The sequence below is a fragment of the Dreissena polymorpha genome, chromosome 3 (genome assembly GCF_020536995.1).
Source record: "Dreissena polymorpha isolate Duluth1 chromosome 3, UMN_Dpol_1.0, whole genome shotgun sequence".
NCBI classification, from domain to species: Eukaryota; Metazoa; Mollusca; class Bivalvia; order Myida; family Dreissenidae; genus Dreissena; species Dreissena polymorpha.
The window spans coordinates 37,720,223-37,739,998 of NC_068357.1; the positions used below are offsets into that span (position 1 = coordinate 37,720,223).

Genomic DNA, 19,776 nt, shown 5'->3' on the forward strand with positions numbered 1-19,776 from the left:
TAATAAGCTTGAATTAATTACTGTTTACTTGTTATTTGCCAAGTCCAAACGGAAAATTAAAAATATCAAGGCATGAACGTGGTCGTGACAAACAATACTGGTCAAACACACAACAATTTGTTACAAATGTTCAATGTGTAAACTTCATGCACATCAGTTTTCAAGAATCAAGTGTATTTTTTAGTGTTCATAAAATGTATTAACCAAACTATGACTTTTTAGATTCCAAATTTGTATGTGAAGTATGCGTGTGTATGTGGGTGTGACTTTATTTCGAAGTTTATGAGGTCTCTCTGAGCCTGAGGCTGAATTATGTGTCCCAGCACTTCTTGTAAATAAGCTTTCTAGAAGCATACATTAGTTGGGAAGAATTTAGAATTTTAGCTACTCTCTCCACCTAATTAGTTGTTTGCGAAAGATTTTCAATTTTGGTATGGTATTGTGTTCTGTGGGGAGCCAGAGTATCCGGAGGACACCTAATCTGTCCGTCAAGGTGACCACTAACTATATACACATGCTTCCTGGAACGGGGATCGAACCCTGGTGGCTTAGGTGAGAAACGCATGTTCCAACCACTGAGTTTATCAGACAACCAGGCCATCTGAAGTCCCCAGTAACATGTTTGGCACTATATTGGCCTAATGCACACATAAGGTAAACTATGCTTTGAATGTACATATGAATTTTGGCATGTCATTAGTACAAGTGCATCATTTATTACTCAATTTATACTGAAAACAAGGTCATAAAAGTCAATGACTTTGACTTGTGTGAACTGTGCCAGGAGAATACGAAAACTACCAGGACCAATGTTTTATTGCAGTGTGTTTGAACATGTGTTGCCTATAACCCAAGCGTAATGACTAAAGTTTTATTCCCATTTGCGTCATAATGGCATAACAATGAATGTTGGCGTTTGAAAATGACATTTTCGTCTGATATACTGCCTCATAAACAAGTTCAATATTTACAGCTGTTGTTGAGATACCACTTTGTTCAGTAAAGCTATACTTTACAAAATAAAATGCATATCCACTGTTAATGTAAAACTATTCAATCTGATATAGAACTGATAGCAGATACATCAAGTTTCCACTCAATCATCAATTATTGGATCTCACAAGGTACAAAATTTGTTGTGTTCTGGGAAAATGGGGCTAAATGCATGTGTTTAGTATCTCCAAGATTAGTCTGTGCAGAGACAAAACTTTCCACAAACACTGGAATTTTGTTTAAAAGGGACATACTTTAACTGAAACATTCCATAAAAGGGATAAGTGTTGTCCCTGACAAGTCTGTGTGGAGTGTACAGGCAAATGTGGGACAACACTTTACACACATGCACTAGGCCCTGATTTCCAAGAATGTGGCTCACATTTTCTCATCAGTGTGGCACTTTAACCTGGGATCTCTCACTGACTGGGTCTTCCACTGACTGAGCTCACATAGGCACTGTCTTCATGCACTTGCGGAGTTTCCTCTTGGTACTCAGGTTTACCTCTTACAGTTAAAATGAATGTGCCAAAAAGGATGTTTTTTGCATAAAAATAAAAAGCTGAAAATTGCATCTATACCTGGTAAATATCAATTAGTCCCTAGTTAATATGTTAGTAAGTTAATGAGGTAAGAATGCAGTGACATGTCACTTTGAGTCCTCTCATAAATCAGACGTGCAAGTAGGCCTTTAACTTCAAAATATAAAAACATACAATTAGTTTTTAATCACAGGGATATGATAATCCATTTTGACTGGACTAGAAAAGTTTAATGACATATGCATTTAAATCATATTAACAGTTAAATCAATTTGGGCTAAGCTGGCATAGTTCAATTGCATAAACATGTTAATCACTCATGACTGTGCAAGGGCAGTTCAATTGAATAGAAATGTAAATTTCTTATGACTGTGCTAGGACTTTTCAGTTGCATAGACATTTAAATCTCTTATAAAGTCGCTATGGCAATTCAAACACATAGACATGTTACTCTCTTATGACCAGGGATCATATTTTCCGGCTACATCAATCGGTCTGGATTTAACTGGGGAAAATGTGTCCGAAAATTTATATCCGAAATCATGACAAATTACGTTAAAATATATACAATATATGTATCCCGGAAAAAATCAACTTTTTGGAAAAAACCCACTAATCTGCTGGTACAAATAAACATGACCCAATTATAATCCTTTTAAACTCACACACCGTATCAACCGTTATTATTTAAAGGAAGCTATCATTGGTTGATATAATGGACCAGCGTTGTTTGTACCGGGGTGATAAGTGGGTTTTTCTAAACTCGTGCTTTTCCGGGATCAGTCTATTGATTTTGCCATTCATGAAGGTGTACAAGTACAAGTTAAATTCCCTTAGGCATTTTTTAAACGGTAAATGTTTTCTCAATTGGTTTTATCATTTGCTATTTCATTGTTGTTTCGTGCACGGACTCTGCACGGACTCTTGATGAGTCAATATACGCTCCGTGTTTCGTGTGCTGTTTTATCTTACTTTTTTTCATCGTTGTCAATATTAATAATCTGTGTGATTTGATACTACGCATCTAAACTTCAGGTCGTGGTTATTCAACAACAAAAAATAAAGTACACAAATTATTTCGATTCTAACACGATTTTTACTAGAGCTTTATACAATGTATATTATTTTTCTTGTGTACTTGTGTGAAGTTCCGCCCATAAAATAACATTCGGCTGTTCTGTAGATCAGATTCGCGACTTTCATTCATTTATTGCCGGATTATTACGCTGTTGGAAAATGTATCGGCATGTTTTGTTTAGTTACAGAGCGTGCTTTCAGTGTACAAGGTCCGCCCACAATTATTGCAGAATATCTGATTTTCTTCTCTGTTTATATGAAAGTTTACTGTTTCATGCATGAAATGCACAATTTCCATGAGGATTACATCAAGATTTTCATCTCCGAAGTAACTGTCAACGATTATATCGTGGACGAGTAGACATTATGGACCGATTAATTAGTGTGCTAGGTATAAGCCATTTAAATTATCGATTGATATTGACACGGTTTATTCACGCATGACTAATAAACAACAGCACGAATCTTCGCTGCTTGGGGTCATACTAGTCGGCTGACATGCAATAAACTGGTCCTGACCGGTTTAGAGACTGCAGCATATCGAGATAAGAATGTAAATAGGGGTTGTTAGCATGTTCACTGCGTAATCGATTTCATTACATGCGAATTTTAGCAAACAGAATAGGACCGACTGTTAGGGATTTTCAATCGGTCTTTCATGACCCCAATCGGTCTAGGACCGACAAAACCGAAAAAAATATGATCCCTGCTTATGACTGTGCTAGGACAGTTCCATCACATAGCCAGGTAAATCACTCATGACTGGGCAAGGGCAGTTCAATCACATAGACCGGTAAATCACTAATGACTGAGGCAGGACAGTTCAATCACTTAGACAGGTAAATCACTTATGACTGGGCTAGGACAGTTCAATCACATATACAGGTAAATCACTTAAAGCCAGCCGAGTTGATGTCGGTATATTTTCCCGTTTTTGTTATGTGTCTCCAAAAAGTGATTATGAGTCAAAATGTGATGGTATTTATGTCAGATGTGCAAACAATTTGGTCAAAATTGGTAAAAAAAAATGCTCAAATTCAGTACTAAGATAGGGCTTTTCAATTTCTTTCCATGGACAGAAATGATCTAAATTTAAACGAGCACGGTCACATGTAAAACCACGTGACCATTGTTTCATTGTATATGGCATACCATTTCAGGGGACAAAAATTCCACTCGTCCGCTCGTATTGACGAGTGAAATCTTGAAAGGACGAGTGAATTTCCCTAAAGCTCTCGTCCTACAGGACGAGTGAAAAAAAACTGGTGTTAAAATATGTATTTTCTGACCAGTAAGACTCTTTTTCATTAAATAAAATCATTTCTTAAAGCATATCTATTCCGAAAGTAGAACGCGAATGAACCGGAAATCGTAATTGTAAATTTCATACAGCAGGTGCGCGTTGTTATGCGAGACTGTGTCCCGGAGTAAATATTGGCTTTTTGGTGTAAACTTTGCGCGTTCATGTTGACAGGGAACCATCTGACTTCATTCACTGTAAGTATTGATTTTTTTTAAGAATTATTTTACTGCGAAGTACCGTTTTCAACCAGTCTGAATTTCATCTGAAAAATGTATGACATACGAGCGTTCTTTAAAGGGGGCAGGAGCGATACATTGTATTCAACCATCCGAAATGGAAAGCACGCAAGCATTAGAAAAAGGAAAAAACAAATTTGTCTTCATTTATTTATTTTGTGTTCCTCATAAATAAAGTAAGTTAACATTTCTTCTGTGATCAGCTGTCATGAATAACTAAGTAAGCAGCATTTTAGCAGTGATATAGGAAACATTGTTAGTCATATCAGTCCTTTGCAATCTTTCTTTCACACATATTTGAAGGACAAGTGCATGTGTTTGCAGGACGAGTGAAAATTTTAATGCACTTGTCCTGCAGGACGAGTGCAATTTATAAATATTTTTGTCCCCTGCATTTGGGTCGAAAGTCAACAAGACCTACTAGGTAAAAAGAGAAATGTACTTCGACATATGAAACACACTTAAAAGTATATATTTGTACGTCAAAGTACAATTTGTACTTCGATGTACATGTTTGTACTTCGAGTTACAAATTTTCTGAACAGCTAATAAAAATACTCGTCTCTTGAACCGTAGCCAAACAGTTACCAAATGATTATGGGATTAAAAATGCATAATAACCTCTCTGGTTTGGTCGCATTTTGTGATAACCATTATTGGCATAAGTCAGAGGTTAATTCCGCTACACCAGGTCAATAAATACGCTCAATATCTATAAGTTAGCAGTCGAAAGTCGCATAATTTGGTATAAATAGTAATAATAATAATGTTCAATGTCAAATATCTCTAAAAGCAACAGATGAAAAGCGTCTTCTGATTGGTTCACACTGAAGGGTCGGTAAAAACTGTACATCAAAGTACAATTTTGTACGTTGAAGTACAAAAAAAATACTTCGACGTACATATTGTACCTCGAAGTACATTTCTTTTTTTACTTAGAAGGTCTGGTTGACTTTCGACCCAAATGGTACGCCATACTACAACATTATCACAATCAGCTCATAAGCAACAAAAAAAGTGGAAATCACGTGAAATTGGCGCTCATGTGGCCCAAAGCATGCATACGTCACAGGTTAATAATAGTCTTGAGGATTCCCTTATGTACACTATTCGGTTTGGTATTTTTTATGCTTTTTGCATTTTTGTCACAATTTTTGCGAAAATCAGTATGGAAGAGTTAGGTTTTATAATGTATCTGATGAATACTGATAAATTCTGGTCAGTTGAGAAAACCAAATTGTTGTGAGATTATCAACTCGGCTGGCTAGGACAGTTCAATCTGGAAAAGCAAGTAAATCTCTTATGACTGTGCTAGGACAGTTCAAACACATAGACAGGTAAATCACTTATGACTGGGCTAGGACAGTACAATCAAAAAGACAGGTAAATCACTTATGACTGGGTTAGGACAGTTCAATCACATAGACAGGTTAAACTCTGTTTAGTTACAGAGCGTGCTTTCAGTGTACAAGGTCCGCCCACAATTATTGCAGAATATCTGATTTTCTTCTCTGTTTATATGAAAGTTTACTGTTTCATGCATGAAATGCACAATTTCCATGAGGATTACATCAAGATTTTCATCTCCGAAGTAACTGTCAACGATTATATCGTGGACGAGTAGACATTATGGACCGATTAATTAGTGTGCTAGGTATAAGCCATTTAAATTATCGATTGATATTGACACGGTTTATTCACGCATGACTAATAAACAACAGCGCGAATCTTCGCTGCTTGGGGTCATACTAGTCGGCTGACATGCAATAAACTGGTCCTGACCGGTTTAGAGACTGCAGCATATCGAGATAAGAATGTAAATAGGGGTTGTTAGCATGTTCACTGCGTAATCGATTTCATTACATGCGAATTTTAGCAAACAGAATAGGACCGACTGTTAGGGATTTTCAATCGGTCTTTCATGACCCCAATCGGTCTAGGACCGACAAAACCGAAAAAAATATGATCCCTGCTTATGACTGTGCTAGGACAGTTCCATCACATAGCCAGGTAAATCACTCATGACTGGGCAAGGGCAGTTCAATCACATAGACCGGTAAATCACTAATGACTGAGGCAGGACAGTTCAATCACTTAGACAGGTAAATCACTTATGACTGGGCTAGGACAGTTCAATCACATATACAGGTAAATCACTTAAAGCCAGCCGAGTTGATGTCGGTATATTTTCCCGTTTTTGTTATGTGTCTCCAAAAAGTGATTATGAGTCAAAATGTGATGGTATTTATGTCAGATGTGCAAACAATTTGGTCAAAATTGGTAAAAAAAAATGCTCAAATTCAGTACTAAGATAGGGCTTTTCAATTTCTTTCCATGGACAGAAATGATCTAAATTTAAACGAGCACGGTCACATGTAAAACCACGTGACCATTGTTTCATTGTATATGGCATACCATTTCAGGGGACAAAAATTCCACTCGTCCGCTCGTATTGACGAGTGAAATCTTGAAAGGACGAGTGAATTTCCCTAAAGCTCTCGTCCTACAGGACGAGTGAAAAAAAACTGGTGTTAAAATATGTATTTTCTGACCAGTAAGACTCTTTTTCATTAAATAAAATCATTTCTTAAAGCATATCTATTCCGAAAGTAGAACGCGAATGAACCGGAAATCGTAATTGTAAATTTCATACAGCAGGTGCGCGTTGTTATGCGAGACTGTGTCCCGGAGTAAATATTGGCTTTTTGGTGTAAACTTTGCGCGTTCATGTTGACAGGGAACCATCTGACTTCATTCACTGTAAGTATTGATTTTTTTTAAGAATTATTTTACTGCGAAGTACCGTTTTCAACCAGTCTGAATTTCATCTGAAAAATGTATGACATACGAGCGTTCTTTAAAGGGGGCAGGAGCGATACATTGTATTCAACCATCCGAAATGGAAAGCACGCAAGCATTAGAAAAAGGAAAAAACAAATTTGTCTTCATTTATTTATTTTGTGTTCCTCATAAATAAAGTAAGTTAACATTTCTTCTGTGATCAGCTGTCATGAATAACTAAGTAAGCAGCATTTTAGCAGTGATATAGGAAACATTGTTAGTCATATCAGTCCTTTGCAATCTTTCTTTCACACATATTTGAAGGACAAGTGCATGTGTTTGCAGGACGAGTGAAAATTTTAATGCACTTGTCCTGCAGGACGAGTGCAATTTATAAATATTTTTGTCCCCTGCATTTGGGTCGAAAGTCAACAAGACCTACTAGGTAAAAAGAGAAATGTACTTCGACATATGAAACACACTTAAAAGTATATATTTGTACGTCAAAGTACAATTTGTACTTCGATGTACATGTTTGTACTTCGAGTTACAAATTTTCTGAACAGCTAATAAAAATACTCGTCTCTTGAACCGTAGCCAAACAGTTACCAAATGATTATGGGATTAAAAATGCATAATAACCTCTCTGGTTTGGTCGCATTTTGTGATAACCATTATTGGCATAAGTCAGAGGTTAATTCCGCTACACCAGGTCAATAAATACGCTCAATATCTATAAGTTAGCAGTCGAAAGTCGCATAATTTGGTATAAATAGTAATAATAATAATGTTCAATGTCAAATATCTCTAAAAGCAACAGATGAAAAGCGTCTTCTGATTGGTTCACACTGAAGGGTCGGTAAAAACTGTACGTCAAAGTACAATTTTGTACGTTGAAGTACAAAAAAAATACTTCGACGTACATATTGTACCTCGAAGTACATTTCTTTTTTTACTTAGAAGGTCTGGTTGACTTTCGACCCAAATGGTACGCCATACTACAACATTATCACAATCAGCTCATAAGCAACAAAAAAAGTGGAAATCACGTGAAATTGGCGCTCATGTGGCCCAAAGCATGCATACGTCACAGGTTAATAATAGTCTTGAGGATTCCCTTATGTACACTATTCGGTTTGGTATTTTTTATGCTTTTTGCATTTTTGTCACAATTTTTGCGAAAATCAGTATGGAAGAGTTAGGTTTTATAATGTATCTGATGAATACTGATAAATTCTGGTCAGTTGAGAAAACCAAATTGTTGTGAGATTATCAACTCGGCTGGCTAGGACAGTTCAATCTGGAAAAGCAAGTAAATCTCTTATGACTGTGCTAGGACAGTTCAAACACATAGACAGGTAAATCACTTATGACTGGGCTAGGACAGTACAATCAAAAAGACAGGTAAATCACTTATGACTGGGTTAGGACAGTTCAATCACATAGACAGGTTAATCGCTTGAGACTGGGCAAGGACAGTTCAATCACATAAGACAGGTAAATTACGTATGACTGGACTGGGACAGTTCAATCACATAGACAGGTAAATCATTTATGATTGGGCTAGGACAGTTCAATTTCATAGACAGGTAAATCACTTATGACAGGGCTAGGGCAGTTCAATCCCATAGACAGGTAAATCTATTAAGACTGGGATACGACAGTTCAATCACATAGACAGGTTAATCGCTTGAGACTGGGCTAGGACAGTTCAATCACATAGGTAAATTATGTATGACTGAGCTAGGACAGTTCAATCACTAAGACAGGCAAATCACTTATGACTGGGCTTGGACAGTTCAATGACATCTACAAGTAAATCACTTAACAGTGGGTTAGGAGTGTTTAATCTGGAAAAGCAAGTAAATCTCTCATGACTGTGCTAGGACAGTTCAAACACATGGAAATGTAAATCTTATATGACTGGGCTAGGGCAGTTCAATCATATAAACAGGTAAATCTCTTATGACTGGGCTAGGACAGTTCAATCACATAAACAGGTAAATCTCTTATGACTGGGCTAGGACAATATGACTTGGCTAGGACAGTTCAATCACATAGACAGGTTAATTGCTTGAGACTGGGCCAGGACAGTTCAATCACATAAACATGTAAATTACATATGACTTGGCTAGGACAGTTCAATCACATAGACAGGTAAATCACTTTTTTTAAGACTTGGCTAGGGCAGTTCAATCACATATACAGGTAAATCACTTATTGCTTGGCTAGGACAGTTCAATCACATAGGCAGGTTAATCACTTGAGATTGGGCTAGGACAGTTCAATCACATAGAAAGGTAAATCACTTAAGACAGGGCTATGACAGTTTAATCACATAGATTTTAATTGGGACATTAAGCCATGTCAAGGAAAATCCCTCAGGTTGAGTAGGTCAAAGTCTATTAAATACATTAAATACATTAACAGATATAAACAGTAAGTCACATAAGTAATGTACACGGCCATAGTACTAACTTTGGTTTAAGGCCTAATTATGTTATCTCATTTATCTAAAAGCACAATCACTCTTATTTATTTCTAAGTCATTTTAACTATGAAAGATAGATTTTTGGTGAGTACACAAAGACACTTCAAAACAATGAGCGATAATTAATTAACATCATTTTAGAGAGTTTGGACATTAATAATAATAAAACCTTTTTTTTCTTTTTTTTACATGCTAGCAATGGTTTTATATCATAGGAAAGTTAGTTTCAAGCTATTAATATTCTTAGATAACACAGACAAGTGAAGGTAATTTTAAAGTAACTGGTGTGTTTGACACATTGTTTACTCTTAAAAGTTTATTGAGTATTACAATATTTGAGCAGGAAACAAAATGGACACAAGTGTTCTCCGAAAACAGCCGAGCTAAAAATTAACAAGATTCTGTTTGCATTTGTAGGAGGGACACAAGATAATTATTATGCAGCAATTTGAATCTCTGATTAAACACATCTACCAAATGCTTCTGTAGCAAATACAGTCAGAAAGACAATAACATCAATTTTTCAAAAGCAAAAGTTAAGCTTATTGCCACTTACCTAACGCATGGGTACACACAGTCTTCACACCGCATGGGTACACACAGTCTTCACAAAACTAAGCTAACCTAACGCATGGGTACACACAGTCTTCACACAACTAAGCTCAAAACACACCGCATGGGTACACACAGTCTTCACACAACTAAGCTCAAAACATAACGCATGGGTACACAAAGTCTTCACACAACTAAGCTCAAAACACAATGCATGGGTACACTCAGTCTTCACACAACTAAGCTCAAAACACAACGCATGGGTACACACAGTCTTCACACAACTAAGCTCAAAACACAACTCGTTTAGCATTGGGCAAGACTTTGGATCAGTTTATTGGCAACATACATCCACAAATATTACATTTTCGTAATATATAACAATCAAGTATAATCATAGAATAACATGACAGTACAACTTAAATCTATACATTTTATAACCCAACACAACTATGATTTGTATACATCACTTCTATTCTTTATCCTTAAATGGTGTTTTCAAGGCCAGGGTAAAAAACAGAGATAAAACTTCATCAGAAATCATCAGATACCCAATGTAAAATAACTCTGGAAAACTGTACCCAAAAACAACAAATATTAACATGTAACTGTGGACATTGTGCATACATGCCATAATTTTTCAGACCAATTACGGGACATTGAGTTAAATTGTCCGGGACTTTTGCCGATTTTCCAGGACATGTATAAAATGTAGCGATATTTATAGACATATGCATTTTTGGTACGTTTTTTTTTGTTTCGCATCTTTAATTGCAAAAGTTCGAAAGCGTATCTGAAATACACGTGATCTTTTAACGTCAAATTAAACATTACTACTTCCGTTACTAGATACAAGCCACGTGTTTTCAGTGTAAGCGTTCTAAACATAGATGGTGACGTCACTGCATTATTGTTATTAAGACCGGTGTGTAACGCGTAGTTGTTTATACGCCTTTATTCATTTATAACATTTATATAATAAAAAATACAACAATACAGTACCGTTAGATCGTCAACTCAAATCAATTCACAATACATACAACCAATCACAATAAAACAAATACAACAAAACAGTACCGGTAGATCGTCAACTTAAAATCTGGACAGTCACACATTAGTTACACACTTGTTTCGCTGCTACACACATTTCACTCGTGATCTTAGTGTCGAAGCACGCTGTCTTTTTGTTGAACTTTAAACTCAACAGAGCTTCGATCGTTGTCATGGCTAAGTTCTCTCTGTCATTCCGCTGAATTTTCTTCAAAACACTGAAACAACGCTCCGGGTCAGAGTTGGAGTGTGGCAGCGTCATCGCAGCGACGGCCAGCTGAAACAACTGGGGGAAGCGTGGTTTCTGCAGCGGAGTTTTCATTTCACCTATTCCCGCCCAGAAGGGATCCAACATCATCTCCATCTCATGTGGCGGCAAGGCTGACGGTGACAGTAGCTGGAAGTTGATGAATTCTTCCTGGATTACGTCGGGATGTCCAACGGCGAGTCGACAAGACAGCTTGACAATTGAAAGTATAGTGCATGTGTAAAGCATAATAATATTTTATTAGTGAAATTTAACAAAAAAAATGATATTCTTCATCTTAAATTTAAGTCACTTTATTAATGAACCACGTCTTTTTTAAACGTGCACGTTGTTTTTATTTTTCAGTTTCTCACCTGTTTCCGGAGAAACCGTCTCCCTCTTCTCAGGATGAAGGAAGGAGAGTGACTGCAAGATGGCATCTGTCAATGGGAATTTGCCTATCATCTTACTGGTCATTTCCTCATAGAAGTCACGAACGTTCCTAAAAGTGGATACAATAAAAATGTTGTTCATTGAATATAAGTTAGGGATTACAGATGGCAAGATGTGGCTAAACATTAGCTTGTACATAAGTATATATACATTTTTATTTCTTTTATGGCAGTCACAGATTACTGAGTGAATGTTGCGTTATCTACATGTTTACCTGAAAAACTTCGCTCAAAGTTCTGGGTGGACATCCTCATTCTCGGCCAGGTAGGTACGAGCTGCCATGCCGACTGCCAGGAGATCGTCGTCATGTTGGTTCTCTCGGCAGCTGAAGTCGACTTTTGTCATGGCACTTGCGCTGTTGATGGCTGACGTCTTGACGAACTTCCCTATGAACGTGCGTATGACAAGTACAATCTCTCCGTGGAGGTAGCCCTCCATGGAATCGCCGTTCTGAAACTGGGTGTTGAACGTTTTCAATGGAACCTAGATGAACGCAAGGAACCGGAAGCTCAGAGCCAGTAGTGGATCTTGCAGGTTCTGGGCCATGCCAGCCACCCTGCGGCCACGATTCTCAGCGTCATCATGGCTCTGGAAGTAAGCTGTCAGCGTGGGTCACTGCTGAAGGAACCTCTCAACGCATGACTGCAATGATAGCCATCTGGTGCTGCAGTGACGAACGAGCTTGTAGTTGTCTGTGTTCTTGAAGTCCAGGAATTCTTGAAGAATCTGCCGTCGCATGGAACTGTGTTGGAAGTGCGTGAACACGTCCTGCAGCACCTCCTCAACCGGCACACCCAACTTCTTTACCCCGTACTGTGTACACGTGCTCATGATGTGGCACACACACCCTACGTTTACAACATCGGGGTTCTTCTCTCGAACGCGAGAGAGCACAGAGTTCGATTTACTGATCATGACCGGTGGGTTGTCGGAGCTGTACCCAATAACGTTCCTCCATGGAATGTTCCGCTGAAGGAACACCTCATTCAGGCAGGAGAAGAGGTTCTCTCCCGTACCGATGTTGCATACCGGCATAGCCAGGAAACAAGTGGTCACTTTGATAACGGACGAGTCATACACTTGGTCGAGAATAGCTACGCACTTCTTGTCACCTTGGTCGTTAGACTCGTCCATCATGATACTGAACTTGTTCTCCATGCACAGAGCATCTACACGTTTCTGTGCGACAGGCGCTAATGCCTTTGTGATAATGTTAGCCGTTATAGTTCTCTTGCACCTAAACTTCCGCACTATGTCACTATCCGGGAACATCACTATAACTAAGTCCGTTAAATGGTCTGCAATTGTGAAGGGAAGGTGATGTTCTACAAACGATGCAAAATACACTTCCGCCTTCGCGACTGGGTCGGAGATGGTTGGCTTAAAGGTATCCCAGATGAGAGGTGTACTGGCTGATGAACTTCTGTTAGACGTATGCACCTTGGACGACAGGTGTCTGGTGATATCATTGTGACCACCACTGCTGATGGAAAAGTCCATGTCACATGTTTTGCAAAACACGAATTCGCTACCCTTTTTGCTTCTGGATATACACGTAGCGTAGTCTGCCTATTCGGGTAGGCATTGTCATGGAGATGCTGCAGATATACATAGATTCGAGGAGCAGTTAAGCCTAAGATAAGGTACATGTATATATGGATTTTGTAAATTCCGGGACATTTGACAGATTTCCGGGACAGCGGGACAAGTTCTTCATTTCCTGGACTGTCCCGGACAATCCAGGACGTATGGCATGTGTGTCTCAAACATAACGGGTCATTTTAGCCAACTTATAAATGCGGTTCGATTTTAAACAAAAAAAAGTTAACTGATCAAAGTCTATCGTAGAACTTACCAAACAATGAGAACCCTGTGCACATTCCCGTCTATGTCCGCCTGAGTGACCATCACTCACGTGACAACCATACTCATGAACGAACTGCACATATACCTGTCTTGTGCATTGCGATATGTTTAGACATGCATTCTATGCTATACTCCAAAACGCACAGAACTGAAGTCTTCACACAACTAAGCTCAAAACACAACTCGCTTTGCATTGGGCAAGACATGCGATAGAACAAAAACAAAGCATAGTAAGGTTGTTAATTATTATTATTTATTGATTTTTAAATTCGAACCGCAAATCAATTATCAATTTAATTGTCTAGTTATCAAAAGCTTTTTGTCTAGAGAATCATCAATATACCCATCTTAAGCCCTATCAGACTTCCATTGACCATGTGGCTTCAAACATCTCTCAGACACGCCCGCTGTGTTAGCCGCCGCTGTGGCCCGAGTTGCCCTTAAAGAATGTAACACCAAGTTTGAAAGAGGTGCAACAATTTTTAATTTTGAAACAATGCACTCTTTAGCCCGTGTGTAACTTAATTTCTTATCTTTGGATAACAAAAAACATTGTTGACCTGACCTACATGCTGGTCTAAATAAATACATTTCGGACTTTGAACACAAGGACGCACTGTTGAAATACCTCAGCAACATAGACACAGGACAAGCAGATGTTTCCCCTTTTAAAATAACGCTTTCTCTCCCTTCCCTATAAATATCAGTTTTACTGTTTTTAATGAAAAGCTTAATATGATCGTCAAAAAAGGAAACATTGCAACATCTTAAACTACTGACTCCATTGAATCGTAGAAAAACTGCGTATGACATAATATCATGGATAAATCTCTGACAACAATTACATCAATCGAATCTGAAAACATGTCACACAATCCAATAAGCAAGTCTGCATCAATGATGTCCTTCATTGTGACGGGTCTAGAGTTGACACGTTTTGCACACTCCAGCATGGATTTCACTTCTTGATTGTCTGTAGGATCTTGTAAATTGTTTATGTTGTGATACCACTTAATACCATGGAAAGCTGCAGAAACAATGCTTTCCGATTTTCCCGCGTCAATTAAATTTGACAAATACATAACCACATGAATAGCATTTGCCGGTTGAATCGAAAGTTGTTTATTGGCACAATTTTTTTTTTAATAGTTTCACCTGGTGAGAGTATTTAGAAACTGTCCAACAAATGTCCTGCCATACGTGCAATAACCTTGTCCTAATTGTCAACGTACTCGCCCGCTTCACCCAACTTCCTCTTTAAAGAAGCTTTTAAACAAACACCTGCAAAAATGATGAAAACATGTAAATCCTACACAGCTTCTTATTGATTACTCGTTAAACTACTGATTTACTTAGTACACAAGTCAAATCTCAAGGCCAACATTCTAAAGGGTAAATGCTCATTACCAAACAACCTGTTATTTTCTCGACCTTAATTTATTACATCCCTTTGTGGTAAGATGTGCACATCTCTTATGTTTTTGCTATATCTGCCCTTCCCATCTGTAATCAAAGGCCAGAAAGCTGCGGATTCCCACTAAGGAACAACTAATGTACTGACACATTCATCGTGTTCCATTTTCTTTAAACACTTAACAATGATATGAGGAACCCACCAAATGCTGACACATCAACAACTTTGAGTGAAACAGTCACTGCCTCAGTTCCAGGTATACCCACCATTTAGAATTGAACAGTGCATATTTGTTGTTATAATGTGTAGCAAAGCGATCAATTGTATGGGGACCCCATTTGACGATCAATTTTAAGGGGACGCCATTTGACGTCTGATAGAGAGGAAATAGATTATTGAATGGACCAATTGTCGCAATCTTCAGATCTACTAAGCTAATCAGCAATAGTATTATCTTTCCGCGGTATCCATATCACAGATAAATTAATATTGTGCGAACTACAAACTCTGTGAATATCTAAACATTTAAAATGTAACGCATCTACATTACTGCCTGAATGAAAAATATACGATACGTTTTTATTATCAGAATATAAGATGGAATTTTTGTTCTGTAGAATTATAATGTTACTTTTAATAAGTCTAGATGTAGTCTTGAGTTCTCTCCAAGTAGAACTAGCAATTGCCTCCTGCTCTGTCCATGACCCGTATACCTGTATGCCTGTAACTATGTGCTCACTTCCGAAAGCCAGTGTATTGGCCAGCTCACCTCTGAGAGCATCTTTGCCAGAGTGTTCACTTCCGGTCACCACTGTATGTATCTGTCCACCTCTGAGAACGACTTTGCTCACGTGCTCACTTCCGGGAGCAATACAGTGTTTACCAGCTCATCTTTGAGAGCAACTTTACTTACATGCTCACTTACGGGAGCCGCGGTATTAACATGCTCACCTCTGATAAGCGCATGTACTCACTTCCGGAAGCCAATGCATTTACCTGCTCGGGAGTAATCATATCCAGATGCTCGGTTCTAGGTACAAAAGAATTTACCTGCTCCTGCCCGGGAGCTGCATACATTAAATCTATCGGTGAAATCCTACCCCCAGATATCATTTCTGCTCGGTTGCTAGAAACAAACCCTCTGTACCCAACAGAACTTGCGGCTGTGAAACACATACATCAACTGCGTTTTCTAGTGATAAACTTTTACTGTATGCGTTTAAGCTTCTAGCATTGTCGAACCAAAACTGAAGCTCGTCTGCCGCTTCTACACTAACCCGAGTGTTCCAGCTGGCTCGAGATAAAATACACCTGTACAAATACCTTGTCATACGGCATACATCACTCCCAAGTACGCTTTTTATCAATACGATTTGTCCTACAACGCCGGCTAATGCACGCACGTGTAATAAGCAACTATGGTCTTTCAACGACTGAAACAATGCCGACTTTATGGTGATTTCCAGCCAACAAATTCTTTTTCTGTAATATATAGCTGATCTAGACAAAAGTCTAACTTATGCCTTAGCCAAATGGCACGCAAAGTAGGTTTCCAAATACATTTATCTTCTGCCAACAAAAAGCCTGTATCAAGCAATGTCTGCCTTCCATAAGAACTAGTCTGCAAAGCTTTATCAAAAGAATTATCTCCCCCTATGCCATCATCTAGGAACATTATAACTTTAAAGCCAAGGGACCTCCAGTGTTTAATAAAAACTCGGAAAACCTTTATGAATATGTGGCCCGCCTAACAAATGCTGAACGCTAAAAAATTAAAGGCGTAACATTTAACGTCATCATCAACGATCCAACTGAATCCTAAATAAGTTGTGTGTTCTGCAAAAATGTCTATGTGGTGATAAGCTTTCAAAACAAACGTGAACACAAAGAACCTTTATAGAAAAGGTTTTGTGCAATATTAATGTCATCGAATTTTATTTTGAACAGATGTAAACATGGATTTATGTGCCGACAATCCCGAACAAGCCTAGGGTTTTTCGCCACAATTATAGAGGACCGTTAAAAAATTAACAACATGAGGTTGTTGACGAACCTCAGAAATTACATCTTTTTGAAGCAAACTGGATATCTCTTTACTCAGGAAATCTGGAATTTACGTGCATACTTATTAGTTTTAAGAAATACCTGTTCCGGAATAACCTTGAAGGGCAATTTGTAGCCAAGACATTTAACGTAAAATATATAAACTTAGCCTGTTATTTCTGCCTACCTTTGAATAAAATTTCTTAAATGCCCTACTGGTGATATCCTCACCTCAGAAACACCAGGAAATACATTGTGCTGACTATCATGCACTAATGCTGACCTACTTTGCAAACTTTGCAAACCAGTTGCTTAATGAACGTCCCTTGATATGCTTATAAATTCTTATTCGGCACAGTATTATAAGCTACTTATCTTGTTATTCATTGGGACGGGCTGTGTACATTTGTTTTTGCAGTGTCCCGGTTTGCCACATGTGAAGCACAAGCCTGGTCAGGACCTTACGAAACCCATCTGCGCAGACGCCCCATGAGCAGTCGACCCTTCCGTACGGCAATATATCATATTGATATGAATTTTTGATGCAGCTTCTCCCCCTTGTCAGATTTTGGGGCGCTGCATTGTGAATGCTTTTTTATCCTTGCTGTCTATGGTGATGGGATTTGTGGTATACGCATTTACCACACGCCAGCCTTTCTCTGACGTGTCTGCCATCAAGATGAGTTTTTGTCTCTATCGTTGAGCTTTTTCCACTAAATAAGTGGCGAAAAACAAAAAATGATGTAGTAATGTACATCAAATTTGAAACACAAGACAAACACCTGTAGCACGTGTTGTTATATGTTTATATAACAAATTTATTCTGATCATTTACCCTCCGTTTGAGCTTCTTTTGCGGACTGAATATTGTTTGATTCAATTGCTGTCTTTGCCAAATCAATGTTTTCCAATATTTTGGAACTGCTTTTGTACTGCTCTTCATTATTTTTTCAATTTAACTTTGGAACATCTAAAATCCAACATTGTGATTTCCCACTTATCTTATTTATCATTCCACTTGTGCAGCTCAATAACGTGTCGTTGTTGGATTTCACTGCATCCTTTCTCTCTTCTATGTAGCCCTTTATGCAGGACGACTCGCTTGTCTACATTGCTGAACACGATGTAGGATTTGTACACAAACACATGTTTACTGATCGAAATCTAGCATAGAACTGACCATACAAAGAAAATGCACATTTCTGCCTATGTCCGCCTGAGTCACAATCACTCACGTGACAACCATACGCATGAACAGACCGCACATATACCTGTTTTGTGCAGTGCATTATGTTTAGACATACCTCCTGTGCTATACTCTGTAACGCACAGAACTGAAAATTTCCGTGTAATTGCGTTGGTTAATTAATTATGTAAACTTCAATCAAATGTTAGCTGTGAGCAATGAATTTATGATCTTAAATAATTTACTTTCAATAAACACAATCACGATGTCCATCACAGTAACGTTATCAAAACTTTCTTTTTTGTGATTAATATATTGAATATCATAGAAAAAGAATAAGAAACATTTCCAAATAAATAAAAAATTTCTTCAATTGTAAAATGTTCAATACCTTATTAAACAAAATTATGTTTTTTATTGAATATTGTATTCACTCAAAAGTATAGGATCTCTACCGGCAATTCCAGATTTGTTTAGCCTCGTCTTCCGTTTATTTTATCAAGGGAGGCAACTCACATATAACTCAATATTTGGTAAGTTAAAATTCCTAAAGTGATAAAATTGTGTGTTGCTTTAGCTTTATGCTTCAACATTTAGCTTGGGATCGCACCGTTTTTTTCTGGCATTGCCATGTTTTTATGTTATATTTTTCAGCATTCTTCATTCCATTCTTTTACTTTGAACTATCAAGTCATATTATTGCATCAATTGCTGTACAACTTAACACTGAGGATTGAGAACAGAACTGGTATATCTTTGGAACATATCAATATCCACCACAATATAGTTTCACATACATCCTTCAATAATGGAGATAGAAAAAATGTTAAACTCTTTTTTAGGAAGCCCCTTACATGACAAATTAAAGAGTTGCAAGTTAAAGTACCTCAGTTTCACAACTTCTATAATAACACATCAATGATTTCTCATAATATATATAATTTTTTTTGTAATAGGTATACATTTTTTTCAGCAGTTTTCTAAGAAGTGTTATTTTGCTTGTTTGAATTGTATGCATACATTTTTTTGGTAAATAGAATACATTTATTAGTCATTTCTTGAAACTGGGAACAAGTATCACAAAGAAAATTTCATCAAATTACCTGTGTTAATAGATTGTGATAAATTTAAAAGCATACATGGAAAAGGATTTAAAAAGATATTATCTTCATAACTTCATAGAAATAGCATGGACCAGTAAACAAATATAGGCTTGCCACACTGGCGGGTTAACATTTCACAGAGGAAACAATAAACATAAGCAAGTTTACATGCATGGATATGGGTCCCCTCATTTTAAGAAATTTGGCAACAGATTTTTGTATATTTTTTGTTTTTCTTTTTCAAATAACTCTCTTGACTTGCATCAGATTGAAGAATAATAATCAAAGTCTGAATTACATGAGTGTGAAATGTGCATATTTATGTTATGTTTAAAATTTCATTATTGTAAACATTCTGACTGCTTTTAGATTACAACTATTTAATTATTCTTAATTACAATGGCTTATATTCCATACCTAAGTTTTCATAAAATATTAG

The 19,776-nt window shown here is 37.5% G+C and overlaps 1 protein-coding gene and 1 long non-coding RNA gene across 3 annotated transcripts in view; both read right to left on the reverse strand.

Annotated features, from left to right (window-relative positions):
* The window catches only part of LOC127873738 (uncharacterized), a 93,191-nt gene that overhangs the window by 19,842 nt on the left and 53,573 nt on the right, over positions 1 to 19,776 (reverse strand). The window lies entirely within an intron of this gene.
* Positions 10,313 to 13,686, reverse strand: LOC127873722 (uncharacterized). The gene is made up of 3 exons (XM_052417684.1): positions 11,940 to 13,686; positions 11,647 to 11,774; positions 10,313 to 11,485 (listed from the first exon to the last, which is right to left on the reverse strand). Exon 1 carries the CDS (start codon positions 13,223 to 13,225, stop codon positions 12,338 to 12,340), a length of 888 nt encoding a protein of 295 aa, XP_052273644.1. The 5' UTR covers positions 13,226 to 13,686; the 3' UTR covers positions 10,313 to 11,485; positions 11,647 to 11,774; positions 11,940 to 12,337.

Coding starts and splice junctions, on each gene's coding strand:
- LOC127873722 (XM_052417684.1), bottom strand. CDS start 13,225: ATGGACTTTTCCATCAGCAGTGGTGGTCACAATGATATCACCAGACAC.